Source organism: Tursiops truncatus, chromosome 10, assembly GCF_011762595.2.
Source record: "Tursiops truncatus isolate mTurTru1 chromosome 10, mTurTru1.mat.Y, whole genome shotgun sequence".
NCBI lineage: Eukaryota > Metazoa > Chordata > Mammalia > Artiodactyla > Delphinidae > Tursiops > Tursiops truncatus.
Genome location: NC_047043.1, coordinates 10008047 through 10032006, shown reverse-complemented (window position 1 = coordinate 10032006; position 23960 = coordinate 10008047). Strand labels below are relative to the sequence as shown.

At 44.8% G+C, this 23960-nt stretch overlaps 1 protein-coding gene across 8 annotated transcripts in view; it reads right to left on the bottom strand.

Annotated features, from left to right (window-relative positions):
* LOC101331229 (phosphatase and actin regulator 1) overlaps nt 1–23960 on the bottom strand; it is a 303689-nt gene that overhangs the window by 33899 nt on the left and 245830 nt on the right. For all 8 annotated transcript variants that reach the window (XM_073810338.1, XM_073810336.1, XM_073810339.1 and 5 more), the window contains 2 exons: nt 8577–8815; nt 6687–6843 (listed from right to left, as the gene is read on the bottom strand). In XM_073810338.1, the coding sequence (XP_073666439.1) occupies nt 6687–6843; nt 8577–8815 (396 nt within the window). The remainder of the gene's footprint in view (nt 1–6686; nt 6844–8576; nt 8816–23960) is intronic.

Here is a 23960-nt window from a genome sequence, read left to right as displayed (position 1 = left end):
CCCTCAGTCAGCCAAAGTTGAACTGAATTCATAGAGCCTTTGATTGTTATTCCGTTTTTTAGAAAGTGCTTTTGCAGCAGAAGAAATTACCTAGCCTGGGAAGGTACCAGCTCACACTTAGCCATCAGCCCTTAGGTTTGGGGGGAGATACCATTTGCCACCTTGGAACTAGGCTTCGGTGTATCGAGACTCATAACACTGATTTTCCCAAACCACCGACAGTATGCAAGCTACAGTCAGAAGTCAGGACTACTGCATTTTATTGCCTGTGCTATAAGCATGAAAAATGGATTTCAAGTTTCTCCCTTGAACACTGTATTATGATTTAAAGCAGCACATAATCCTCTGTACATATTATTATTTTTTTTATTTTTATTTTTGCAGTACGCGGGCCTCTCACTGTTGTAGTCTCTCCCGTTGCGGAGCACAGGCTCCGGACGCGCAGGCTCAGCGGCCATGGCTCACGGGCCCAGCCGCTCTGCGGCATGTGGGATCTTCCCAGACCGGGGCACGAACCCGTGTCCCCTGCATCGGCAGGCGGACTCTCAACCACTGCGCCACCAGGGAAGCCCCATATTATTTTATATTCTGCCTACAGTGTGAACTACTTAGGAGCATAAAATACAGGTTTAGAATACTCTTTCTTTCTAGCATATTAAATTCTGAATAAGAGAGAATAACACATTAGGTTTCATGGGGATGATCAGGTCATCACTTTTCCACCTCCCCTATCTCATTCCCCACCCCCCTGCCACCGCAAAGACAACAGCTATTTAAGAGGCGGCCATCATAAACACCAAGGAGGAAAGAAGAGGGAGAATATTGGTAATTTTCAAAGGCGGGTCCTACATCTCATCTGCCCTATGATGCTTGGTGTGGATCTCATGCTGTATGTATAGATTCCAACTATCAACAATTACCAGTGCTTTAACCTTAAACCCTTCTGATTCCCAGACTCAACACGCATGAAGGAAAAGAAAGCAGTGACAGCTATTTCAACCAACTTCTTCATTCAACTTAATGTGTTTTTCCATAGTCACAAACACTCTGAAAACCAACTGACTAAACTCCTGAAAGCTGGGTCAAAGTTCTTTCTAGGAATAGAGTATATGGCTTCAGTGATTAACCCACATAACCACATTCAAATTAACCTGGACCCTAGAAGGTGTGAATTCCCAACTGCTACAGAGAGACACATGCACATGCTCACATTGACATTTATCACACACGGAAGAGTTCTATCTCATGTCATCAAAGTGCACAGTGCACGCCCATAGAAGTTAGGACTATACGGTAGATATAGGAAACCTATGGTTTCCAGGTCAGAGATTATATCCAGGGGGCACAGGCTGAGACATGATCCCGGGGCTAAACGTAACCCATAACTATATTCTGCTTGGTCTGTCCAATGTTTAAAAAATTCGGAATTTTCATTTTAAAAAAATCCAAATTTTTAAAAAAATAAGATCTGACAAACTGGTCTTTCATTTCTCCAAAACAACAGGGGACTGAAGCTGAAGAGTGGTGACCCCTTTTGATAAAGGATGGACTTTCCATCTCACCCCAGTTCCCAGCACTCCCTGTTAACAATCTTAGAACTGCCTGCTTCCCTTATGTTCAATACCTGCCTGGCCCCAGGTGTGCATTTGAGTTTGTGGCTCCTTTTCTAGGTAGACCCACTTTATGCTTCCCCAAATGGTATGGGCTGAATTGTATCCCTCCAAAATACAAATGTCGAAGTCCTAACCCCCAGCATCTCAGAGTGTGACCTTATTTGGAGATAGGGTCTTTACAGAGGTCATCAAGTTAAAACAAGAGGATGAGGGTTGGACCTTAATCTAAGATGACTGCTTTCCTTATAAAAAGGGGAAATTTGGACACAGAGATACACACGCTGGGAGAAGATGAAAGCAGAGACCAGGAAGGCCAAAGACTGTCAGTGAACCACCAGAAGCCAGGGGAGGGGCCTGGAACAGATTCTCCCTCACTGCCCTTAGAAGGAACCAACCCTGCCGACACCTTGATTTCAGACTTCCAGGCTCCAGAACTGTGAGACCATACAGTTTTGTTGTGGAAGCCACTCAGTTTGTGGTACTTTGTTACGGTAGCCCTAGAAAATGAATACTCCCAGCAGCTGAAATTAAGTCAGCATCTCCTTTGATCGTTGGCAAGAATCATAGGTGAGTGGCCTGAACCACCAGCTATGTCTGGCCTAGGAAAAGGACATCACAGGAGAAACATCCTTTCCAAAACCCAGCACGGTTTCCAAAGAGTTTCCCCGTAGGGATGCTTCCCATTTTAAGGCAGGGCTATGCCTGCTCCAGCTCAGAGGGAGGCTGAAAACATCGTGGTCAACCATGACTGCAAAAAAGATGATGACAACCTGCTGTATAAAAAATAAAATAATAGAAATAAAGTTTAAAAAAAGGAAAAAAAAAGATGATGACAGTTCACCCGAGTGGGACATGGATATCTTAAGGGTGAAGAGATATTTTAGGGGAACAAGTATGTCACGGAGGCAAATTGCCCGAATCCTTATTTATTCCTGAGCTTAATTTAGATTAATATACTCTTACGTATACTGCAAGGCACCTCCCATTCTATTGTCCTTCCCAGGCTTTCTCTCCCCCTGTCTGATCCAAACCTTACAGAAGGTATTGGAGGGGACTGAGGGAGGGGCCTCAGTTGGAGAGGACTGGACAGCTGGGTCTGAAAGGCTGGCTGTTCCCAAGAGAAGGCTTAGGCGCACTGGCTGTTGAGTAACCAAGAACAGATCACGTTTCAGGGTCTTAGCTCCTTTTTAAAAAAATAAGTAGTCTTAGTGACTTACAGGATGATTCACTTTCTAAAGGATGTTTCAGAAGCAAAAGGACAACTCCTTTAGGCATCAGACTTCTATTTAGTCCCTCAAAACTCCATTCCCAATGGTCTTGAGCGCCATCCTTTAGTTGTGTGTGGGGGGTCATTTCTTCAATCAATGCCCCAAGCTGGAAAGTAAGTGGCTTAGGCCATATCAGCTGTCCCCTGACTGATCAAGAAAGAGGTCATCCTCACTATGAACACTGAGAAGTATGTCTCCATGTCTAATTTTTTAAATAATGATTTTTTTTGGGGGGGGAGGAGGGGGTAGTAAGATGTATTTCAAATAAATAACATGGAGTCATGTGGGATGAATATTAATCTTAGGGGAGTAAAAAGCTTGGTAAATGAAGGGAGCTGAAAGTGGACTGGAGAGCTAAGATCACACAGGCTGACCACCTCCTAGGGTTCAGGTTGAAGGGCCCAGAGAAGAGACTCAGAGAGAAAGCAGCAGCATCCTGAATTTGGGGGCTTTGCAGGGGTGAGGGATGGCCCTGAGGTCTCTACCTTTCCACTGACTAGAGAGGTCCTTGGAGAGGAAAGGACCTGCTCACGCAGCCCTAAGAAGGGACCCTCAGACCTGTGGGCTCGAAGCTTCTTGAGAACTCCATCAATTTAATTTTTTAAGCACGTATCCCCACACATGCCATTTCTTTATTTATAAGTTATATACAAGTACTGATACTACTGCATTGATATATATGTGCGTTATAACACAGACACAATCGACTTAAAAAGAATGACATAAAATAAATTTAAGTCGAAGTTCTACTATTTCATCCCTCGGACACCCCAGCGGACGGACGTGTTGACCCCTTGGTTCTCTGCAACCGGCCTGAGTCTGTAATACACAAGGAGCAGAGAAACGCACACCCAGCTGACAACGTTCATGTCTCAAGGGCAGCCCTCACTTCTCAAATGGCGGTTGGTTGAAACAGTTATTTACTATCAAAGCACCCAGATGACTTGACGACCAAGGTTTAGGAGAGTCTGCCCAATAGCATCAATGAGAAAACGTTTTTGGAAGAACAGTATTTTTGCATTCTTAGGTAGAAACTCTCCCTTAATACTTGACATCATTTTACTTGATGTTTCTGCTCCCTTCCCCCAATTTGGGATTATCCTTGGAGTGCTACATTATTCTTTTATGCTATTAAAACTGTCAGACTAAAATTATGTTTTCTATCTTGCTCATTCCACGAGGACCGCAGACTTGGCCGTAGGCTTTTCAAAGAGCTTGAGATTTCCAGTACATCTTACTACCTCAAATAATAGCCAAAGAAAGCCGCAGCCTTGTAACTTCGGAAATGCAAACTCTACAACAGATTCCTACATACTTTTAGTTACTTTTGATGATAATGAAGTTCACAGTTTGCACAAAGTGATCAGATGATCTAATGCCCTCAGATTAGGAAATGCAGACCCAGAGTGAGCAAACATCTGCTTAGGAAACCCTCAGAACCAGAGCTAGAAGCCAAGGCTCTGGGCCTCAGATTAGTTCTCTCTCTACCATGGTCACCTTCCGGTTCTCAGATTTCTCCTTCATTCTCCCCTGGCTTCAGGATAAATGAGTGGCTGGAAGCACCAAGCTGGGTTCTCATTCAAAAGAGAATCGTCCTTAAAATTCCTTTCTAAAGAAGACCTTGAGACGTGGATTAGGCCTCCCCACCAGATTTGCTGAACTCTGTACAACTTTGTTGACTTGCTCAACACTCCTGATGTCCTTTCCTGATGCCCAGTTCCTGTAATCTGGCTGAGATACCAAGGGTTAGACCAGAAGGAAATAAACTCCCTAGTTGAAAGAGTGAACAAAGAAGAAATGGAGTCAGAGCTCAACACTTGGAATATGCCCAATGCTGTCCTCTCTACCTCCAGCGTTCTCTCCCTGGTCAGTGTGTCTTCTTCTACTGACCAGGGTGAACGAGGGTTGGGAATAGACATCACTATGGTGAACGCTCAGTGGGTTTTATGAATCCAGAAGAGGAAAGGTTGGGAAAGGGATGATTTCCAAGGATAAATCCTCAAATGCAGAGACCTTCCTGCAGTGCCTGGTGGCCTGTGTCTCTTCCCACCTCTGGCTGTGTTGCTGCCACAGCCGCGTGCTAATCGTGGTGGGATGCTGGTGCGGATTCAGGCATGAGAAGCTGGGCTGTGTCTTTTTAGGAGCGTGTTCTGGGACAATGGCCTTTTTCGCTTTGTCAGTTTCCTCCAGGTGGATGGTGCTCTGTGGTGGACAAGCAGAGTGGCCGGCTGCACACATCTGCTTTCCATATCTCCCACCTTTGTCTCTCTCTCCACAGAAGATGCCACCTTGGGCAGCGAGATGTGTTGGCATCTCACATACATCTGCAGAGGAGTTTTCAATTTTCCCCACAATCCTGGGGCTCTGCCTATACTGTCACAAAGCTGGGAAAATGGAAGTGAGGGAAAGAACTAGAATAAAGGATACCCATGCTCCTTTGTCCTAGTCAAAGGATAATGGAAATGAACTTTTGGGAAGAGGGGCTGGGGTCAAGGATCTGCTTCTTCTCTTATTTCTAGTCCCCCAATGGAGAGCCCTATTTGTATCAGGTGTAAAACTGAACAAGCTGGTTCAGGAAGCAGCCTAGAACTATATCCACCCAACCCACTGAACCCCAGAGAGAGAATGCGGCTATATGCAGTGTAAGAAAGGAGACTTGGGGAGCCAGTACCATTGCCTCCAAGTACCCGAAAGCATGTGTGTTAAGAGGAGTGAGGTAGCTGCAGAAAGAAAAGAATATGACCAATGGGTGGGAAATGCATGGACAGAGATTTCACTTCAACAGAAGGAAGAGCGTTTAACAGTCAGGCTCTTCCACCATGGGACAGGCTCCCTAGAGGAAGTTAGAGAGACTGTTTTTGTAAGTAAGTGCTTTACTTATATTGTTTAATTCTTACAACTCCCCATCTTATAAAGGCAGAAAACACAGGGGAAGAGAATAAGTGACTTACACGAGGCTATGGGGTAGTAAGTGGGAAAGTCAGGAGGAAACCCTGGGAGACCTCTACACACTGCATCCAAACAGCGAGCATGGTGTCTGGGCCAAAGTGAAGGTTCACCTGGTGACTATTATTACAGAGGCAGCATCATATATGGCCAAGAGGGAGCTCTCCACAGCCATTCTGTCTGACGTTACGCAGGTAACTCAAGTTCTCTCTCGTGTCCTCATCTGTGAAATGGGCATAGAAATGTCCATTTCATAGGGAAAAGCTCAAAGATTAAATGAACGAACACACATAAAATGTTTAGAAGAATGCCTGGCTAATAAGTGTGTCACAGATGTTAGCTAACACCATATAAAGATGCACTAGGTTATGAATACACACGTAAGTGTTTAACGTATTAATATGACATACTGCTTTGCCTGTGTCTGTAATACCCACTCATAGGGGCAATCACTCAAGAAGAGTCCCAGCTCAGTAATGAGGCAACTTTACCCACCACTGATGTCTTCTAGTTGCACAGTCTAGTAGAAAAGTCCACTTATTCGATTGCTTTGTGCTTAAGCAAACCACAGTGCCTAGGTATATAGGTCCTCAATTCTACTGGATGATGGGAATTGTTCTACAGGTGCTTATTCTCCCTGGAAATCTTCCTCTCAGCTTGAACCTTTAGTCGAGTGAAATTTCTAAGACTTTGATGAGTGAAAAAGAGGGGACCATAAAAGCAATCCTGCAGAAGAAATGGAATATTTTCCACGGACTTTTTCTACAGGGAGCTCTTCAGAGACACTCAAAACAGATCTGAGGATGGAGACTGAATTCTTGCTCGGAAATCCGTGCAGCCGGGGGCTGCGCTGTCCTACCTGGTGAGCTTGGTGCCGATCTGCTGCCTCAGCTCCAGCCGTTCCTCGTCCGTCTGCCTCGGAAGGATGTTCTTTTCTTCCAGCTCTCGCTTGGAGGGCCTGTTGCTGAGTTTGATGGCTAAGGAGTCCTTCCTGCACACCTTCATGGCCAGGGAGCCTGCAGGAAGGGAGACATGAGGTAATAAGGCTGTCACCAACCTGCTTGGGCTCCCCCCAGGGACAGCCGTGGACCACAAGGTGAGAGGCGGGGAGACAGATATAAGAGCCCAACACCTGAGCGCGGTCAAGACTTCGGTCAAAGGAGGAAAGCTACAGTATGTGACTTTCATACAGTTCCTGCAATCAGCATGTCCTTTCTACCTCGCGGTATGCTGGGCATGTGCGGGGCACATGGAGAGCCTGTGATTGGATCTCTGCTCCCCAGGAACTCCCCCCCCCCCAATGTGGGCAACATCACAAAGGAGGGGAGGACAGACTGCGGAGTGCAAAACAGAATGCAAAGGGCGGAGGAGGCGCGGCCGCCACGTGCAGGATAAGTGAGGCCAACAGGCAGCAGGCCGGTGGGCATCTGCGTGTGTGGACGCTCAGAGGTGAAGGATAGGCGGGGGAATCACAGGAAACAAAAGAGATCAGCTACAGTGGGGCTGGAGGGTACAGGCAAGTAAAGTTGGGCAAAGTGGGGTCCGTGTGGGGTGGGAGAGGGGGCAAGCTCATGGAAACAGGCAATATTCTGGGTCTGCTTTTCCTTTTATTTCCTCACATCTGGAATAAATCCATGATTCTCAATCAGGAGTGATTTCTGCCCCCACCAGGGACATTTGGCAAAGTCTAGAGACATTTTTGGTTGTCAAACTCGAGTTTGCTGGGGAGGGTGCTACCGGCACCCAGTGGGTAGAGGCCAGGGATGCTACCAAACATCCTACAGTGCACAGGGCAGCCGCCATGACAAAGAATTATCTGGCCCAAGATGTCACTTGTGCCAAGGTTGAGAAACCCTGGTATAAAGCGTTCCATTCTCCGGGCAGGAAACAGTGAGCAGAGGCTGGGCAACAGCTCCTTCCCTCACGGCCCATGTGGGCCTTCGGCTGCCCCTCCAGGGTTCTCTCCTCAACACCAGGACTATTTCCATCACTCAGGTTTAGCGAGCTGTCTGAGGCCTGGTGAGTTGTGAGGCAAGAGGAAGAGACCGGGAAGCAGCAAGTCTGGGGGGCTCCTTTGGACCTTATATAGTAAGTACTTATCTTCCTTCTTTTGCCACTGCTTTTAGAATGTGGGTTTTGGAATGAGACACAGGCAGCTTCCACTCTCAGCACTGCCACTTAGTAGACGTGAGTCTCTGGGCAAGTCCCTTACCTCTCCATTTTCTCCCCTCACCTGTATAATGGGGCAGTAGTTTATGCCCCTGAGTGTTGTAAGATGTAGATGAGAATAAAACCTTAGCATATCGTCAGGCACACGGTCGGTAAAAGGTTGCTATCATATAAGTTCACGCATTAAAAAGTTGATCACTGAAATTTAAGTTCAGTGGTTGAGGTATGCTTAAAAATGAATTGGTTCCATATACAATGGTTAGTATTTTTATGTATTTTGTAGACTGGAATTGAATTTTAAGGTGCCTCCCCTCCTTGCTTTTTTTTTTTTTTAATTGATGGGGTGTTGCAGCCCAAGGGAAGCCATCAAAGAAAAAAAGAGACATCGAAAAGAGGCAAGAGATGGTAGCACGATGTTGTAATTTTTAGAGCTCTGAGGCTGTTCAGAGGACAGTTACCCTTTCGTCTTACTAATGAAGAAACAGTAACCTCGGACCTCAGATTAGAACCCACAGAGGTGGGCAGCTCTTCCCGCCAGCCACGCCCCCCCACCCTCAGCGAAGAGTTTAGATGCACCCACTGGTATACAGCGAGCTGTCGTCGTCCTCGTCCTCTTCCCCTTCTCTTGTGTACAGGCAAGAAGAGTCTTCGTAGTCTGATTCATGAGGCACATTTTCTTTATTGTCATCACATTCAATCACAACAGTTGGCACTTGTCTTATTTCCGGAAGGCCCAGAGGTCCTGCTTTTGTGACACTGTCACCCGAGTGCAAACCAGAGCTGTGGTAAGAAGTAGAACAGGGTACCCGCTGCTCAGAGCTGTTTAAAGAGAAAAGAGCACATTTATTCTGGCTAACGTGTCATATTAAATGCATCAGAACCTTTTAAAAACTTAGCCATTATGTCCTAAGAGACAAAAGGTCTACTGGGCAATTCAAGTCTCATTTCTCACCTAACAGCTAACTGTTTAGGGGCAGCTGAGTTACTGGATGGTGGTAGCAGCACAGAATAGGAAATGAGAATTCTACTGCCCTGCGGATGGACAGTGGTGACGGTAGCGCAGTAATGCGAATGTACGAGAATGCCACTGAACTCTATACTTTAGAGTGGGGAAGATGGTGAATTTCATGTCCTGTGTATTTACCGCAATTTAAAAAATAAAAAGTTTTAAAAATAAATTTGACTCTTTTTATTTCTGGTTAAGAGCAACAACCCCAATGGTCAAAGGAAGGTTCATTTGCAACCCACATGTCTTAAAGGAGTAAAAGGGTTAATTTGATGGAGAAGTGAGAGACCCAGGAAAGAAAGAGACAATACATGAAGCTCCAGCTTTCAAAGCTATACAGCATGACTGGCAGGGGCTGACTGAAATGTCACGGATGGAGATGCAGAGAAACAGAAGAGGTGGGACCATCAGGCTGGAGACCCACGCATGACATCGGGGTGGACATGGGCAAGGACGACTCAGACCAAGTTCTCTCCCAAGGACCATGTCAGACCCTCAGCAGACACAGGCAACGCCAGTCTGGTTTTTCAGCAGCTCAGTGTTCCCAGCAGCAATGATGATCATATTTTTGGTTTTACCTCTTTAGTTGAGCCAACTCAGATAAAAAATATTTTTTAATTAAAAATGATTTGGGGACTTCCCTGGTGGCGCAGTGGTTGAGAGTCCGCCTGCCGATGCAGGGGACGCGGGTTCGTGCCCCAGTCCGGGAAGAGTCTGGGAAGATCCCACATGCCACAGAGTGGCTGGGCCCATGAGCCATGGCCGCTGAGCCTGCGCGTCCGCAACGGGAGAGGCCACAACAGTGAGAGGCCCGCGTACAGCAAAAAAAAAAAAAAAAAAAAAAAAAAAAGATTTGCTTCTTAATAAAAGCCACGTGAGTTTCACTGTAAGAAAATCAGGAAATGTGTATTATCAAAAATAAAGAAAATTAGTTATTTTCTTATTAGTGTCTATCCAAGGTTCCTACAGCAAGTTAGAATCCTTTTTATGACCGGCTCTGAATGAAGTCCAGCAAGAATAATGGAGCCTGAAACACACAGTTAAATTTTATAACTTTTTTCCAGATGAACTTCAAGTGGAATTTATGTCTTTCATTTAAGGAATTTCTAAACATAGGAAACTGAATGCATTTTACCATCCAACAGTGTTTGACGTGTTAAGAAACGGAGTGTGAGGCTATGCTGTCTAGCAATCATTTTACGTTAGAACATCTTATCCAAAAGAAAACTCTTAAGGACATATGCATGCATGCTAGGTCTCCTTTAAAACTTTCCTTACATTTTATTTTTTTTAAATGTGTCTAATTTCTAAATCTCAGCTTTTTATTTCTTTTCTTAAAATTATTTATTTATTTTTGGCTGTGTTTGGGGCTTTGTTCCTGTGTGCGGGCTTTCTCTAGTGGCGGTGAGCGGGGGCTACTCTTCGTTGCAGTGCACGGGCTTCTCACTGCAGTGGCTTCTCTTGTTGCGGAGCATGGGCTCTAGGCGCGTGGGCTCAGTAGTTGTGGCACACGGGCTCAGTAGTTGTGGTGCATGGGCTCTAGAGTGCAGGCTCAGTAGTTGTGGCGCACGGGCTTAGTTGCTCCGTGGCATGTAGGATCTTCCCAGATGAGGGCTCAAACCCGAGTCCCCAGCACTGGCAGGCAGATGCTTAACCCCTGCGCCACCAGGTAAGTCCCTCATTATACTTGATTGCTATGTCTTATTTAAATTCAATTCACTTTCTTCCTTCCATTGTTTCCAAAGGGCTGTTTTTCTCTTTGTATATTTCTCATAAGTCTTTAGTGACACAAATGGCAAATCTAGTTGACACATCATGAGCTATGGTGTTCAAGGAAATGAACTAAATCAACTTAAAAAAAAAAACTTCAACCACTGAATAAGATTAAATCAATCACATGTTTATAAAAATGCAGCATCTTAATTAGACATTAGCAGGTTAGGGGGCTCATTTCCCACCTAGTTTAATAGGAATGGCAGTGAGAACAAGAAGGTGGAGTACAGAATGGATGGTCTCGCATGACAAATCCAAGAGCTGGCTGAAAGGTGACAGACTACACCACCTCCCGAGGCGGCCCTTCCATCAGACAACGACACCGGGCTCCAACCGCGCTTGGGTTTCTACACTGGGTATTAAGGGAAGTTGGTGTGGAAGAAGCAAAACTGTAACTCCATGGCCCCTGTTTTGCCCCACCCCTGCTCCCTCCCCTCCCCGCCATTTCTAGTTTAATTATTGGCTCCAGTGAAGGCAGGGCGCTGGGGATATGACAAGAGCAAGAATGAAAAGAAGCCAATAGCTATTCATGTCTGGTGGGAAAAGTCTTTTGAGGAAATAAAAGTTGGAAACTAGAAAGCACAAGAATTCCTTAAGGTGGACAGCTCCAACCTGCCCGAGAGGACAGAGAAAGGAGAAATACTATGCAAAGAAAGATAAGAAACTCAGCTTCCCAAGTAGTCTATGATAAAGAGGAGACTGTGATTTCTCCTCTCTCAAAGATCTACCGGGAGGGGCTTCCCTGGTGGCACAGTGGTTAAGAATCTGCCTGCCAATGCAGGAGCCACGGTTCAAGCCCTGGTCCGGGAGGATCCCACATGCCGCAGAGCAACGAAGCCCATGCACCACAACTACTGAGCCTGTGCTCTAGAGCCCACGAGCCACAACTACTGAAGCCCACGTGCCACAACTAGTGAAGCCCGCGTGCCTAGAGCCCGTGCTCCGCAACGAGAAGCCACCGCACCGCAATGAAGAGTAGCCCCGCTCGTCACAACTAGAGAAAGCCCGCGTGCAGCAATGAAGACCCAACGCAGCCAAAAATAAAAAAAATAAAAATAAATAAATGTATTAAAAGAAAAAATGATCTACGGGAAGTGTGAAACCCTGAGAAGAAGGGGCTTATAAGGCAGATCCCTCAGCCCCTGGGGCAGGTCCTGCATATAAGACTGCCCGCCTTGGAAAATAGGGACCAGTCATAGAGACCAGCGACTGCCTGGTTGGGGCATCACAGCAACAGCTGAAGACCTTGCCTGGCCGATCCGGCCAGTCTAGCATGTGACAGAATGTCCAGTTTCCATAAGGACGAAGAAAGTGTTCTCCAGCAAGCTGGGTGAATCCACCAAAAGGGTCTTAACAAATATTCTATTGATAAATATACGCCAACTCTGTGTTAGGAAGAATGCTGAGAAGGAGGAAGACAAATACCAGATGATTCCACACATCTGGTAGCTCTGGAGGACCACAGGGTAGCAAGCAAAGACACAAGGGGAGAGAAGAGTTGGCTGGGAAGGAGGCCGGAAAGGTTCTGATGGGGCCTCGGTATGAGCAGTCAAGACACAGCTCCACAAGTTCAAGTTCCGTCACTGACTCTCTCATGACACTGGGCAGATTATTAACTTTTCTGAGCCTCAGTTTCCTTGGGTGAAATTGGGTCAACGGTATCTTTTTAGTAGGTCTGGTGCACGTGTGTCCCACTGGCATGGCCTCAAGGGAGCCCCTCACTTGTTATTTATAGAAAGGGCCCTTCAAGTGGTTTCCAAACATTCTCCGTTTCAGTCTGTCCTCCAGACTGTCGTCAAAGCAACTTTCGGAAACTCAGATGTAGCCATCTCACCTGTTAGAACCCTGAATGCCTGCCTCGGCTACAAAACCAGTGCTTCAAGAGTGACACACATGGAAAATTCAAAAAAATCCACATTACAAGCTATATTATTCACAGCAAAGAACTAAATCAACTGAAATGTAGCCGCGTCTTACATCTGGCCTCCACCGCTGGTGGTAATGGGCAGGAAGGGGGACACCAGTCCAACAGTCTTAGTAACGCTGGTTTTCTAGAATGGAGTTGTCACTTAGAAGACCTGCTCTAAATAAAAGGTGTCACTGCTAGAGGGAGAACTGTTAGCCTGGAAGCAGTAATTCAGACACAGCCTGACATGCAACGCCTTGCATAATCTGACCTGTATTATTCACCCAGCCTTGCAACCCCTCCACACCTCTGTCCCCATACAACTCACCCTTCGTTCACATGCAACAATGCACTGCACACTCTTGGCCTGGGATGTGAAGGGATCTCACCTTCACCTGGTTAATTTCTATTTATCTTTCAATACTTGTCTTGGGCAACACTTTGCCTAGTTTCTCAGGAGATTCCACAATTGTGGAAATTGGGAACATCCGTTTGCTTACTAGCTTCCTCTCCCCAACCAAGCAGTAGATGCCTCCAGGGGCAGGGACCATATCTTCTTCATGTCTGTAGCAGGTGCCTGACACCACGGCTGACACTCAGTTATTGTTTATTGTTTTTGCTGAAAGAAAGATGGGCTGGAATCACTGACATCTAGGTGCATTTTTAAGTGGTTGACGAGTCATACTCAAAGGGTATTAGTGCAGAGATCATTCTTTAATTTTCAGGGAGTATTTTCAGTGTATTGTATTTTCAGTGTATATTCAGTGTATTGTATAGGTACCCCTGACTTGACTGACACTTTTATTAATGGCTTAGTAACAGAATCAAATATGTGGAAGAACTAAGGTAGAAAAGGAAAAGAGTAAACATTTACTGAATGTGCTGCCCACTGTTCTGGAGACTTCCACATCTCATTACATTGTTATAACAACCCTGCAGGAGAGGCGTCACTATCCTCATTTTATTAAGCAGGAAATGGAGGCTGTGAGAGGGTAATAGGCCCATGAGGGCGTAGGTAGTAAAGGGAGGAGCTGGAATTTGAACCCACTCTATTTCAATATGCTGTATCCAAACACTGAATTGTGATACTTGTAAGATTGTGTACTTTGGTTAAACACAAACCGCACTAACTGTACACATGCAAAGTGAGGAACACATCACACTTTGTCCACAACATGTGTACAAAACGGGTATCATGACTTTATAAATATTTTAAATCTTACTAACCAGGGTAAGTTAGAGTGTCCTTTCCTGCCACAGTCAGGCCATACCTGGGGCACTGAGTTTAAAGGATGCATCTTAGACACTGGGTTTAGAAAAGTCAGGATGGGAAAAGAACTCAGCTGTTTACCTATTGTCATGGTGACTTTTGTACCAAAATGGTTGAGAGGTTGCAGCAGAGCCTCAAATATTCACTACCCAGTTATTTTACAGAAAAAGTTTTCTGACTCCTCGTCCAAACCAATGGCTTCTAACCTGCATCATCCCACACTCCTTAGCCATATTTGATGTCCACTTACGCTATTATTTACTTCGTATTTTTAAGTCAACACTTAAAAAAAACTCAAATACTAATTTAGCCTCATCTTAAGCAACAATATCTTTGTAATCACTGGTTTTATGTTAAGTGTGTGTTTACAACTTACGTTAAAATAAGTACGTGTCCATTAAAACTTTAAAAAAGCTCGTCTTAAACTCACTTTGGGTACCACCAATGACGTATATATCACATTCTGGTTAAATGTTGGGCCAGAGTCTCTCAGCCTCGGCATGGCTGACATTTTGGACTGGACCCTTCTTTGTAGGGGGGGCTTGTCTTGTGCATCGTAGGCTGTTTAGCAGCAAACCTGGTCTCTACTCACTAGATGCTAGTGGCATCTCCTCCAGTGGTGACAACCCAAAATATCACCAGATATTGCCCAATGTCCTCTGAGGGGCAAAACTGCCCATTTGGGAACCAATGGCCTGGAGTATGCATGACAGCTTTGCCACCTGCTGCATCTTCAGAGTTGTACCACCTGAGTCTCTTCTCATGCAACTTGGGTATTAACTCTCAGGAATTTGCAGTATTTGCTGAAGGATGAACTGCCCAGATCTCATCTCCTAAGTTCCTGACGTGCTGTAGCTCAGGTTCCTGCTCTGGGGGCGGTACCAACGATCTGACACCATGACAGTTCCGCTGAGCATGTTACCTGTGCCGCGGCTCTAGTCCCTGAGCAGCTACCCCATTAATGCAAGAGCTCCAAACCAATTCGAGGGAAGCAGCTTTTCTCATTATGTGGCCCAGATCAGTGATGTACAAAATGACACTCCGGTGGCCCGGAAGAGTCACCACATCTTCCAGAGTACCTGTCCAAGTCCCCGGGGAAAAGATGACTCACATAATCAGATCTATTCTAGACCATTCACGTCAAAACTCTTCAGAGATTAAGCACTGAGTTTGCGTGGAATTCAAACGGATCTCATCGCGTGGGGGTTGTGGTCACTGTACCTCTTCCAGGTGGGTGAGCAGGAATTAAAACCGCAGGTAAACGTGGAGACCCTTATCCTGACCTCCTAGGCGGCGCCTCCCTAGCTCTTCCTGGATCGCTGCACATAATGGTGAAAAGAGCTAACACTTTAAATGCTCACACAGTGCCAGGGATGGGTTCACTTAAGCCTAACGACCACCACCCTATTAGACAGGTACTACCGTTACCCTCCACTTCAGAGAGGAAAAATGAGGCACGCAGCCACGGTCACAGCGAGAGGGGTGCAGGCATTACTGAACTCGGGCAGTAGGGGCTGTAGAGCCTGAGCTCGCACTGGTGTCATCTGGACAGAAGCAGAGCCCTGAAATGGCTTCAAAACTTACTCTTTTTCCAGAACCTTCTCTCTTCCTCACCACCACCCAGTCCTCTCTCTACTGCTGTCAAACAGTTCTGGTCATATAATTCCAATTAAAAGACCTTTGAAGGGTCTCATTGTCAATTGGATAAACCTCACCCTCTTTGGAATGGACTAGGGAGCACCTCACCATCTGGCCCCATAATTCCTCCCCATCTGATCTGTTGCCATTCTTTACTGCGCACCCAGTGTTCCAGCCGCCAGGCCACCTGTCACTTCCCGAGCACGTTGTGAGCTTTCCTGCCATCCCCCCACCTCAGAAATAGCCCCTCAGAGTTTGACTGGAGCAGTCCACCCACCCTCAACGAGGGCTCCAATGCCTTTTCTTTTGAGCAGCCTTTTCTGATTTTTCAGTGGAAAACAGTCCCTTCTCTGTGCTTCCACAGCTTCCATTCCCACCTGTTACAGCATCTGTCGCATTATGTTACAATCACACATCTAAGCATTTACCCCCTGCCCCCATGGACTGTAAGCCTGTCAAAGACAGAGCCTGATTATTAATTCTCTTCACATCTCAGCCCTGTTTTTGTGCACGTTTTGGGAACTGATGGAAAAGTCAATCAAATATTTGAAGTCTCTAGTAATGTAGGCCATAATATACTTACCATCTTTTAATTCACTAAAATAATTATCCCTGACCCTTAGATAGTCTTGCTGGGTAGGGAAAATATCCTATGAAAGGAGAATTAAAGCTGTGGAAATAGTGATCTAGAGTTCTTCCCAAGAAGATAATCCAAAGAGATAAGGCACAGATCTGTGCAAGGAAGAATGCCAGGGTACCCGTGTGCCTTCCATCCCAGGACGGTGTGAGTACAGACGTAACAGAGACAGCTTAACGTCAGCACATTTCCTAACTCTACGCTCTCAGGCCACTTCAGTTAAGACTGTCCAGAGTTAGGCTGCTTTGTAAGGTGAGGTAGTTGGGCTAGATAAGATCTAGAAGGTTTCTTCTTGTATGACATTCTATGATAAATTTAAATTAACACCAAAGGTCCTAAATTATTGTCCGGCGAGGGGGCGGGGGGGAAGATGAGATTCTGTTCCCCATCTGGGTCGCTCCAAATGATGTAATTTTCCTGAGAAATGAAATAGGGATGAACATGCAAAAACCTGAGAGCGCTCCGTAACATTTGCAAGATGTTGGTGAGTTGCACCATGTTGGAATATTTCCATTCTAGTAATTAAATACACCAGGGGGCTCCACAAATCAGGACAAAGGAGCAGGCCATCTTTCAAAACAGCAACAACAGTTAACACATAGGGTCCTGTATGGGTCCTATCAAAGTACTTCGTAAATGTTCATTATCTCATTTAATCTTCCCAAAACTTGCAAAGTTAGGAAGGGTATTGTTATTATCCTGATTTTATGGATGAGGATGTTACATTTCTGAGGAAATAAGTGATCACTCAGTTGTGATCACAACAGGGATATGGACGTGGGTTTTCTCCCTCCAGGGCCTGTGTCCTTTCCATTAACCACACTGTCTTCTCCCAAAGAACCCTCAGGGCCGTTATTTTCTTGTATATGGACATGATGACTATGAAATGCAATTGGTACCACAAATTAAAAAAAAAAAAACATGGGAATATAATAATTATCATATAACAAAAAGCAAGGACAACAGATGTTCACAGAACTCAGCTCCTTTTTTGCTATGAATTTTGCTGGGAAGAGCCCCAAGGTTGGAGACTCTGATGGGACACAGAGACAGGTTTGAACTCCTGACGTGGGTGGTACATCCGTGTTTGTGTGAGTAGCCCGTGGCTGGGGGCGAGAGGCTGCAGAGAGAACAGGATACAAGAGAGAGTGGGGCAGAATAATCACGAGGCTGGATAGTCTAGTCTTGCCTAATGGTGCGTCACCAACAAGAAGAAGAAGGGATGCAGTGGGTTTACTGTGGCCACGTCAGTGACGCAGTTCCTCGAGGACAGAAAGGTATCACCATCATAGGTGATGCCCACTCCCCTGCTCTATATTTTCTTCAGTGTATAGATGTATATACACAGCATATAATATAATCATTAGTGTATCATCTGTCTCCTCCACTGAAAGGTAAGTCTGTGAGGATGTCAACTTTGTTCTGTCCTGCTTTCTCCCCAGAGGATGGAAGTGCCTGAATGTCTTCCTTCATGAAAAAAAATGAGTAAACCAGGAAGAACAGACAGAAGTGTACCTAAAACAGGACGCCTGCCATTTACAAGAGACACACGAAAACAGGATTCAGAAAGTTTGAGAGTAAAATGCCAGTCCTAAATCAGTAAAAAGCACTCATTTCAAACTCTCTTTGCCTTCACTATGTCCCCATGCCACGTCAGGGAAGTGAAAAGCCGTGTCCTCTCTCCTTGGTCCTGTCTCCAACAAGAATAACGTTTAATGCGTCTCCTTTTTGGAAAACTCTTTTTTTTTTAATTTTTTAAATTCAACTCTCCTTTTTGACTCTGTTAAACCAAGTAGGAGAGACATAAATTGAGAACACAATGGCACGCCTCAGGTTCCCTCCCCCTTCACCGCATTTTCCTATCATTTAAACAGTCACATGTTTCTAAGAAATCCCTAGACTTTGAACATTAAGAGACTGTTTTACCTTTCCTGTTTGTTACTGGTGAGGGAGAGGCAGCTTATTTTTAATAATTCATCAAGAAATGAATGCAAGACATCTACAACGACTCAGGGTCAGTAAACAGCTGGCTCCCTTCCAAGGGAGCTTTATAACCATCACTGCGTCTCCATCACATGGTAACAGGTAGATGCATAGTGGAGCATCGTGACCCATCCCTGGGCACGGGATTACCCACGATCAAGCACCTTTGATACTCTGCTAGGAAATCAGGGGCAGGTTCTGAAATGAAAAATTCCTATTTTAAATCCTTCCTCTTCCTTGAAAATACATGGGAACCATTTCACCACCATTTTTAAAGAAAAACGTGTCATAAAGGGATACTGCTTTCCCACACATGATTTCAACTGCACCTATTGTTAAAAAAAAAAAAGAAGACAATAATCTCTTGAAAGGACAGAGAACATTTATTACCCTCCAATATGATGCTGAAAATGAAATTCAACAGGGACAGCTTTCGTCCTTCTGACTGCACAGAGTTATAAAGAGAGTTTTCAGAAAGGAGAGGGAACAGTCAGACGTTTTCTCCTCGGAGCCCAAAAACGTGTGAGAAATTATGCTACAAATTGCAGCGTCTGCGGCTGGAAAATGACGGAAGTAACCTCTGACACCCAAGAAAACAGTTAATCAGCTTCATTTTAGGAAAGCAGGCACACATTGTACGCTCTATCACAGCCTTCTGAGATAAGAAACTCAACATTGGAGCCTTTGTGGTTTTTTTTGTTGGAACTTAGTCAGCAGGAAATGATGCCATTCTATATATAGACCAGGGGACTGAGCTTCCCTGAGTGGAGGATGTGTTTTGAGCTGCTTTTTTTCCAGCCATGGTAATGAATGTAAATTAGTTCACTCACATCCCTTTGTCTGTCCTTCCAGGGACCAATGACCCACACTTCTGAAACAGTGTCTGGGGTCAGGATGTGATGAATAAAACCGTAAGACACCCAGAATCTCACCAACAGCAACCTCCATTTCTGATGGAGGAACCAAACTGGTGGCTTTTCCACAGGCCTTTGTCCCTAGACCTCAGCCAATGTCCTAGGTCATGCTTGGCTGGATGTGATGCCAGGATTTTATTTTTGGTTCTTTTTGGGGGGGGTTGTTTTGTAATAATTTTTTATTTTGTAATAAGTTTAGCTTTACAGAAGAGTTGCAAAGAAAGCACAGATAATTCCCATATACCTTTAAGCCAGCTTCCCCTCATGTCAACATCCTTCATGACCATGGTATATTTGTCAAAACCGAGAAGTTAACATTGATGCCACATTGCGAAACACTTCCTTTCGCTTTTTAACTTTTTTTTTGGCCGTGCCACGTGGCATGCAGGATCTTAGTTCCTCGACCGGGGATCAAGCCCAGGCCCCCTGCAGTGGAAGCAACAAGTCTTAACCACTGGACCGCCAGGGAATTCCCTAGCTTTTTAAATATCTGTGGTCTGCAAAATCTTTTTGGACAAGGGTTTCCAAGAAGATCGAAGCATCTATACTTATTCATTAAGCAAGGGCAGGGTTTCTACTCATGTACACATAGGAATTCAGGGGCAGATTCTCTCTTATAAAAATACATTTCCTTTTTTATCCTTTTAAGACTTTGAAAGATGTCAGTGGTTCATCTAGTCTCATTGTAACCTTCTTCTGACCAGGTGGCTCACCAGCCTTGCAGGGGAGGACCTGTCTTGCTCAGGGTGACATTACCTTGTTCTGAAATCTCATTCTGCCTCTTAAAGCAGCAGTTAAATTGCAAAACAACAGCTACAGGCAGCCACTTACAGATGATAAATACCTGCTGTAAAATCCAAGTACTGACCTAAAGTAAGACATTGATAACTCTGGCCTCAAAGGGTCAGGGACAAATGTCTCACCAGAATTGGAGGAGATGTTGAAGAGACGGTCATCAGTATAAGAAAGAGAATCTTTCCCTGGAAACACAGTTCATTTGAAAATACATGCCATTTGCTCTACGATGAACAAAATACCGAACTTCCTCAAATAAATGTCATTTCACAAGCAAACAACATTTAGCTATTCAGAGGTTCATTTTTCCTCCGGTACCAAGGCACAGCTACTCATCATCATGAACACTGATTTGCAGGTGGAAACACTGACATAAACCAATGCGGTAATTACGTCAGACTGTTAAAGCTAGAAGAAACCCCAGGGACCATCTAGTTCAGGACCGAGAATCCTTCTTTAGACTTTCCTGTGACCCTGAAGGCCACATAAAGTAACTGTCACCCCAAAATGTTTTTATACTAAGATTATAAATGAACTGTCATCTTTGAAAAGTCTAATTATGGAATAACAGAATTATTAAAGACTGAAGGGGTTTGCGGGGCTACTGATTTCAATTTCTTCTGTCCAATGCTGAAATTGTTCCTTTTTCAATAATCTTGACAGGTAGTAATTTAATCCCTAGCTAATGTAAGCAGTACTCAGTAAGTGTTGGCAAGAGTTCAAGATGGTTCTGGAAGCCTTTCTGGTTCTGGTTGACCATTGTTGGTCTGGACTATCTGTATTAACACCAATGTATAGCTAACTTTCCAGGAGAGGTAAAACCACTCTATTTCTATAAACATTCACATTAGAGATAACTTCAGTATTACTGACATGGAGTTACAGGGTTGGACAGGACATTAGCAGACAACCTCACCTGTAGGGTTTTTCTTTAGGAAGCCTACAAGTAAACCATTTGGGACAGCTGCTAGCCTGATCTTTTCAAAAGATCTCTTGTATTCTCTCCAATGGTTCCCAGGCTCTTCCTTACATCAGATCACAATCTTCTGTCATTTCTCTCATTCTCTATAATTGTCCCTCTAAAAAGCTGGAGAGTAACTGTCAACTTCCTGCCTTTTCTTCCTAAAAATCTCATCACCCGTTTGGAGACAGCGTATCATTCCTTCTTCTAATCTGCCTAGAGTATTCTCTCATCCCTTTTCTCCGTCTTCTCCTGGTTCTTTCTATCTTTGAGATTTCAGTTTAAATGCAGCTCTCCAGAGAAGCCCACCTACCAGCTGACCCCCTGCTGTGCTCTCCCCTCCCCCCAGCTCCGTCGCTGGCACTGACTCGCCCAGGTCACACTCCCAGCAGACTCCAGGCCACGCCGAGGGCAGCCGCCCTCTATACTTTGTTCACTGCTGTATCCCCAGTGCCGAGCACAGAGCCCCATTCAGAAAAGGTGCTCGATAAAAAATTGCTGATGGATCTTCTGGTTGCTAAGGAAACACCGATACTTTCCTTTTTCTTCGCTGGGCCTGTTTTTCACTCAAGGTGTATAAATCCTTAGCCTCAGCGACTGCATGAAATTTTCTCCTGGGATTAAATTTTCTCCTGGCAAATGTCACAGCTTTTCTAATCTAACTGTTCAGGGATTCTGGGATAGGAAAAGGTAGAAGCATGAGTTTATCAGAACTGTAATTTATTTGTCCACTTTTTTTTTTTTTTTTTTTTTCGGTATGCGGGCCTCTCACTGTTGTGGCCTCTCCCGCTGCGGAGCACAGGCTCCGGACGTGCAGGCTCAGCGGCCATGGCTCACGGGCCCAGCCGCTCCGCGGCATGTGGGATCTTCTCTGACCGGGGCACGAACCCGTGTCCCCTGCATTGGCAGGCAGACTCTCAACCACTGCGCCACCAGGGAAGCCCTATTTGTCCACTTTTAAGGCTCATATGTAGGAAGTAAATTTCTCTCTCTAGGATTAAATGTATGATACTTAAACCAAAACCCAGTGAGTGAAAATAAAACACATTAAAAATATCAATTGGCTGTTGATATACCTAAATGATAATAGTGACACAAACTCAATATTTGGCTTTTTTAGTTTAAACCCGGAGATTTCAATTATTCTTTCCATGTGGCCTTACCTGCTTTACTATCTAATACACACCCTCCTAATAGGCACAACTCTGCCTAGGGTGTCCCACTCATTCTCCTGCCCCTTCACCCCGCTGTTCCCATCTTCCAGACCTTGCTGTAAAAACCTGAAAGTTAATTTTAGTTTCAGGCCAAGGATGCTGAACGGTCAATGATAAATCTCTACAACTCAACAATTTGCTGGAGGAGCTACAGACGATCGTTTTCCCCAACTTTATCACATATGCTGGCTATGCTCCAAGAGGATTAAATGAAGGGACAGTGAACTTCAATGGGAAGAATTCGTAATCAAAGTTACAGCATCTTCAACTCTAGTTTGACATTACAACAAGCAAAGACCTAGGGTTAAGTTTAAAGGATGAACTTTTTTCTTTGCTTCTAATATCTGCAAAAGCAAAACAAAACGGGCACAACTGAGCAACGGGCTGAGGAGTGTACCCACTGCTAGAGCCTATTTGCATCATTAAGGGAGTTTCCAATAAAACATCAGAGAGGAAGGGGTGGGGGAATGAGTGAAACAGGTGAGGGAAATTAAGGGGTACAAACTTCCAGTAACGAAATAAATGGGTCATGGAGATGAAATGTACAGCGTGGGGAATATAGTCGATAATAATATTATATCTTTATACGGTCAAAAGGTACAAACTTCCAGTTATAAGATAAACAAGTACTAGGGATGTCATGTACCACATGATTAATATAATGAACACTGCTGTCTGTTCTGCATAAAAGTTTCTTAAGAGAGTAAATCCTAAGAGTCCTCATCATAAGGAAAATAATCTTTTCTCTCCTTCTTTTATTTTGTACCCATATGAGATGATGGATGTTCCCTATACTTTTACTGCGGTCATCGTTTCTTGATGGATGTAAGTCAAATCATCAGGCTGTGCACCTTAAACCTATACAGTGCTGTATGTCAATGATATCTCAATAGAACTGGACCAAAAAAAGCATTAATTATGCTCACAGATTAAAATACCTTTCTATTTCAAAGATCATAAGAACTTTTTTTTTGCTGTACGCGGGCCTCTCACTGTTGTGGCCTCTCCCATTGCGGAGCACAGGCTCCGGACGCGCAGGCTCAGCGGCCATGGCTCACGGGCCCAGCCGCTCCGCGGCATGTGGGATCTTCCCGGACCGGGGCACGAACCCGTGTCCCCTGCGTCGGCAGGCGGACTCTCAACCACTGCGCCACCAGGGAAGCCCCATAAGAACTTTTGATAAAATACATTTAAGAAATGTTTACTGAATATTTCCTATATCATGGGTCCTGTGATGAACTGGGGGGGCGGGAGTCGAGTGGGAAGGCAAGGATGGCTCCTGCCCACATCTAACAGAGATTACACCAAGAGACGCACAACAGGACGCAGTGGGTGCAAGAGGAGGATGTGCAGGCAGAGCTTCCTCTGGGAATCTGAGAAGCGATCACAAGAGGATGTGGTATTTTAATAAAGTCTTGAAAAATAAGCAGAACTTTTCTTAGCAAATTGGGGTGAATTCCAGACAGAGGGAATCATTCAAAAATTTTAGGATCATGAGCAAAATTAATACAAAAGGTTAAAGACACGGTTGCCGCACGATCAACACCACTTAATATTTACATAATGTGTGTCTTGTGAGAACTCAAAGCTCAAAAGTGAAAAAGAACAGCAGAAGCAACCTAAATATCCATCAGGACAAAGTGGGTTAATAAGGAAATACCATAGCAGCTACTAGGGGCTCTACATTCATTCATTCATTTGTTCATTCATTCATTCAAAGTGGTTCTCACCCTTGCAGACTGCACGTTCTACTAGGTAAGGAAGAGCAACAAGGAAAGTAAAAGGCAAACGTAGAATGTTAGATGGTGAAAAATGTATGAAAGAACAAAGGGGGACTGGGGAATAGGCTGTGTTGGGAGGAGAGTTG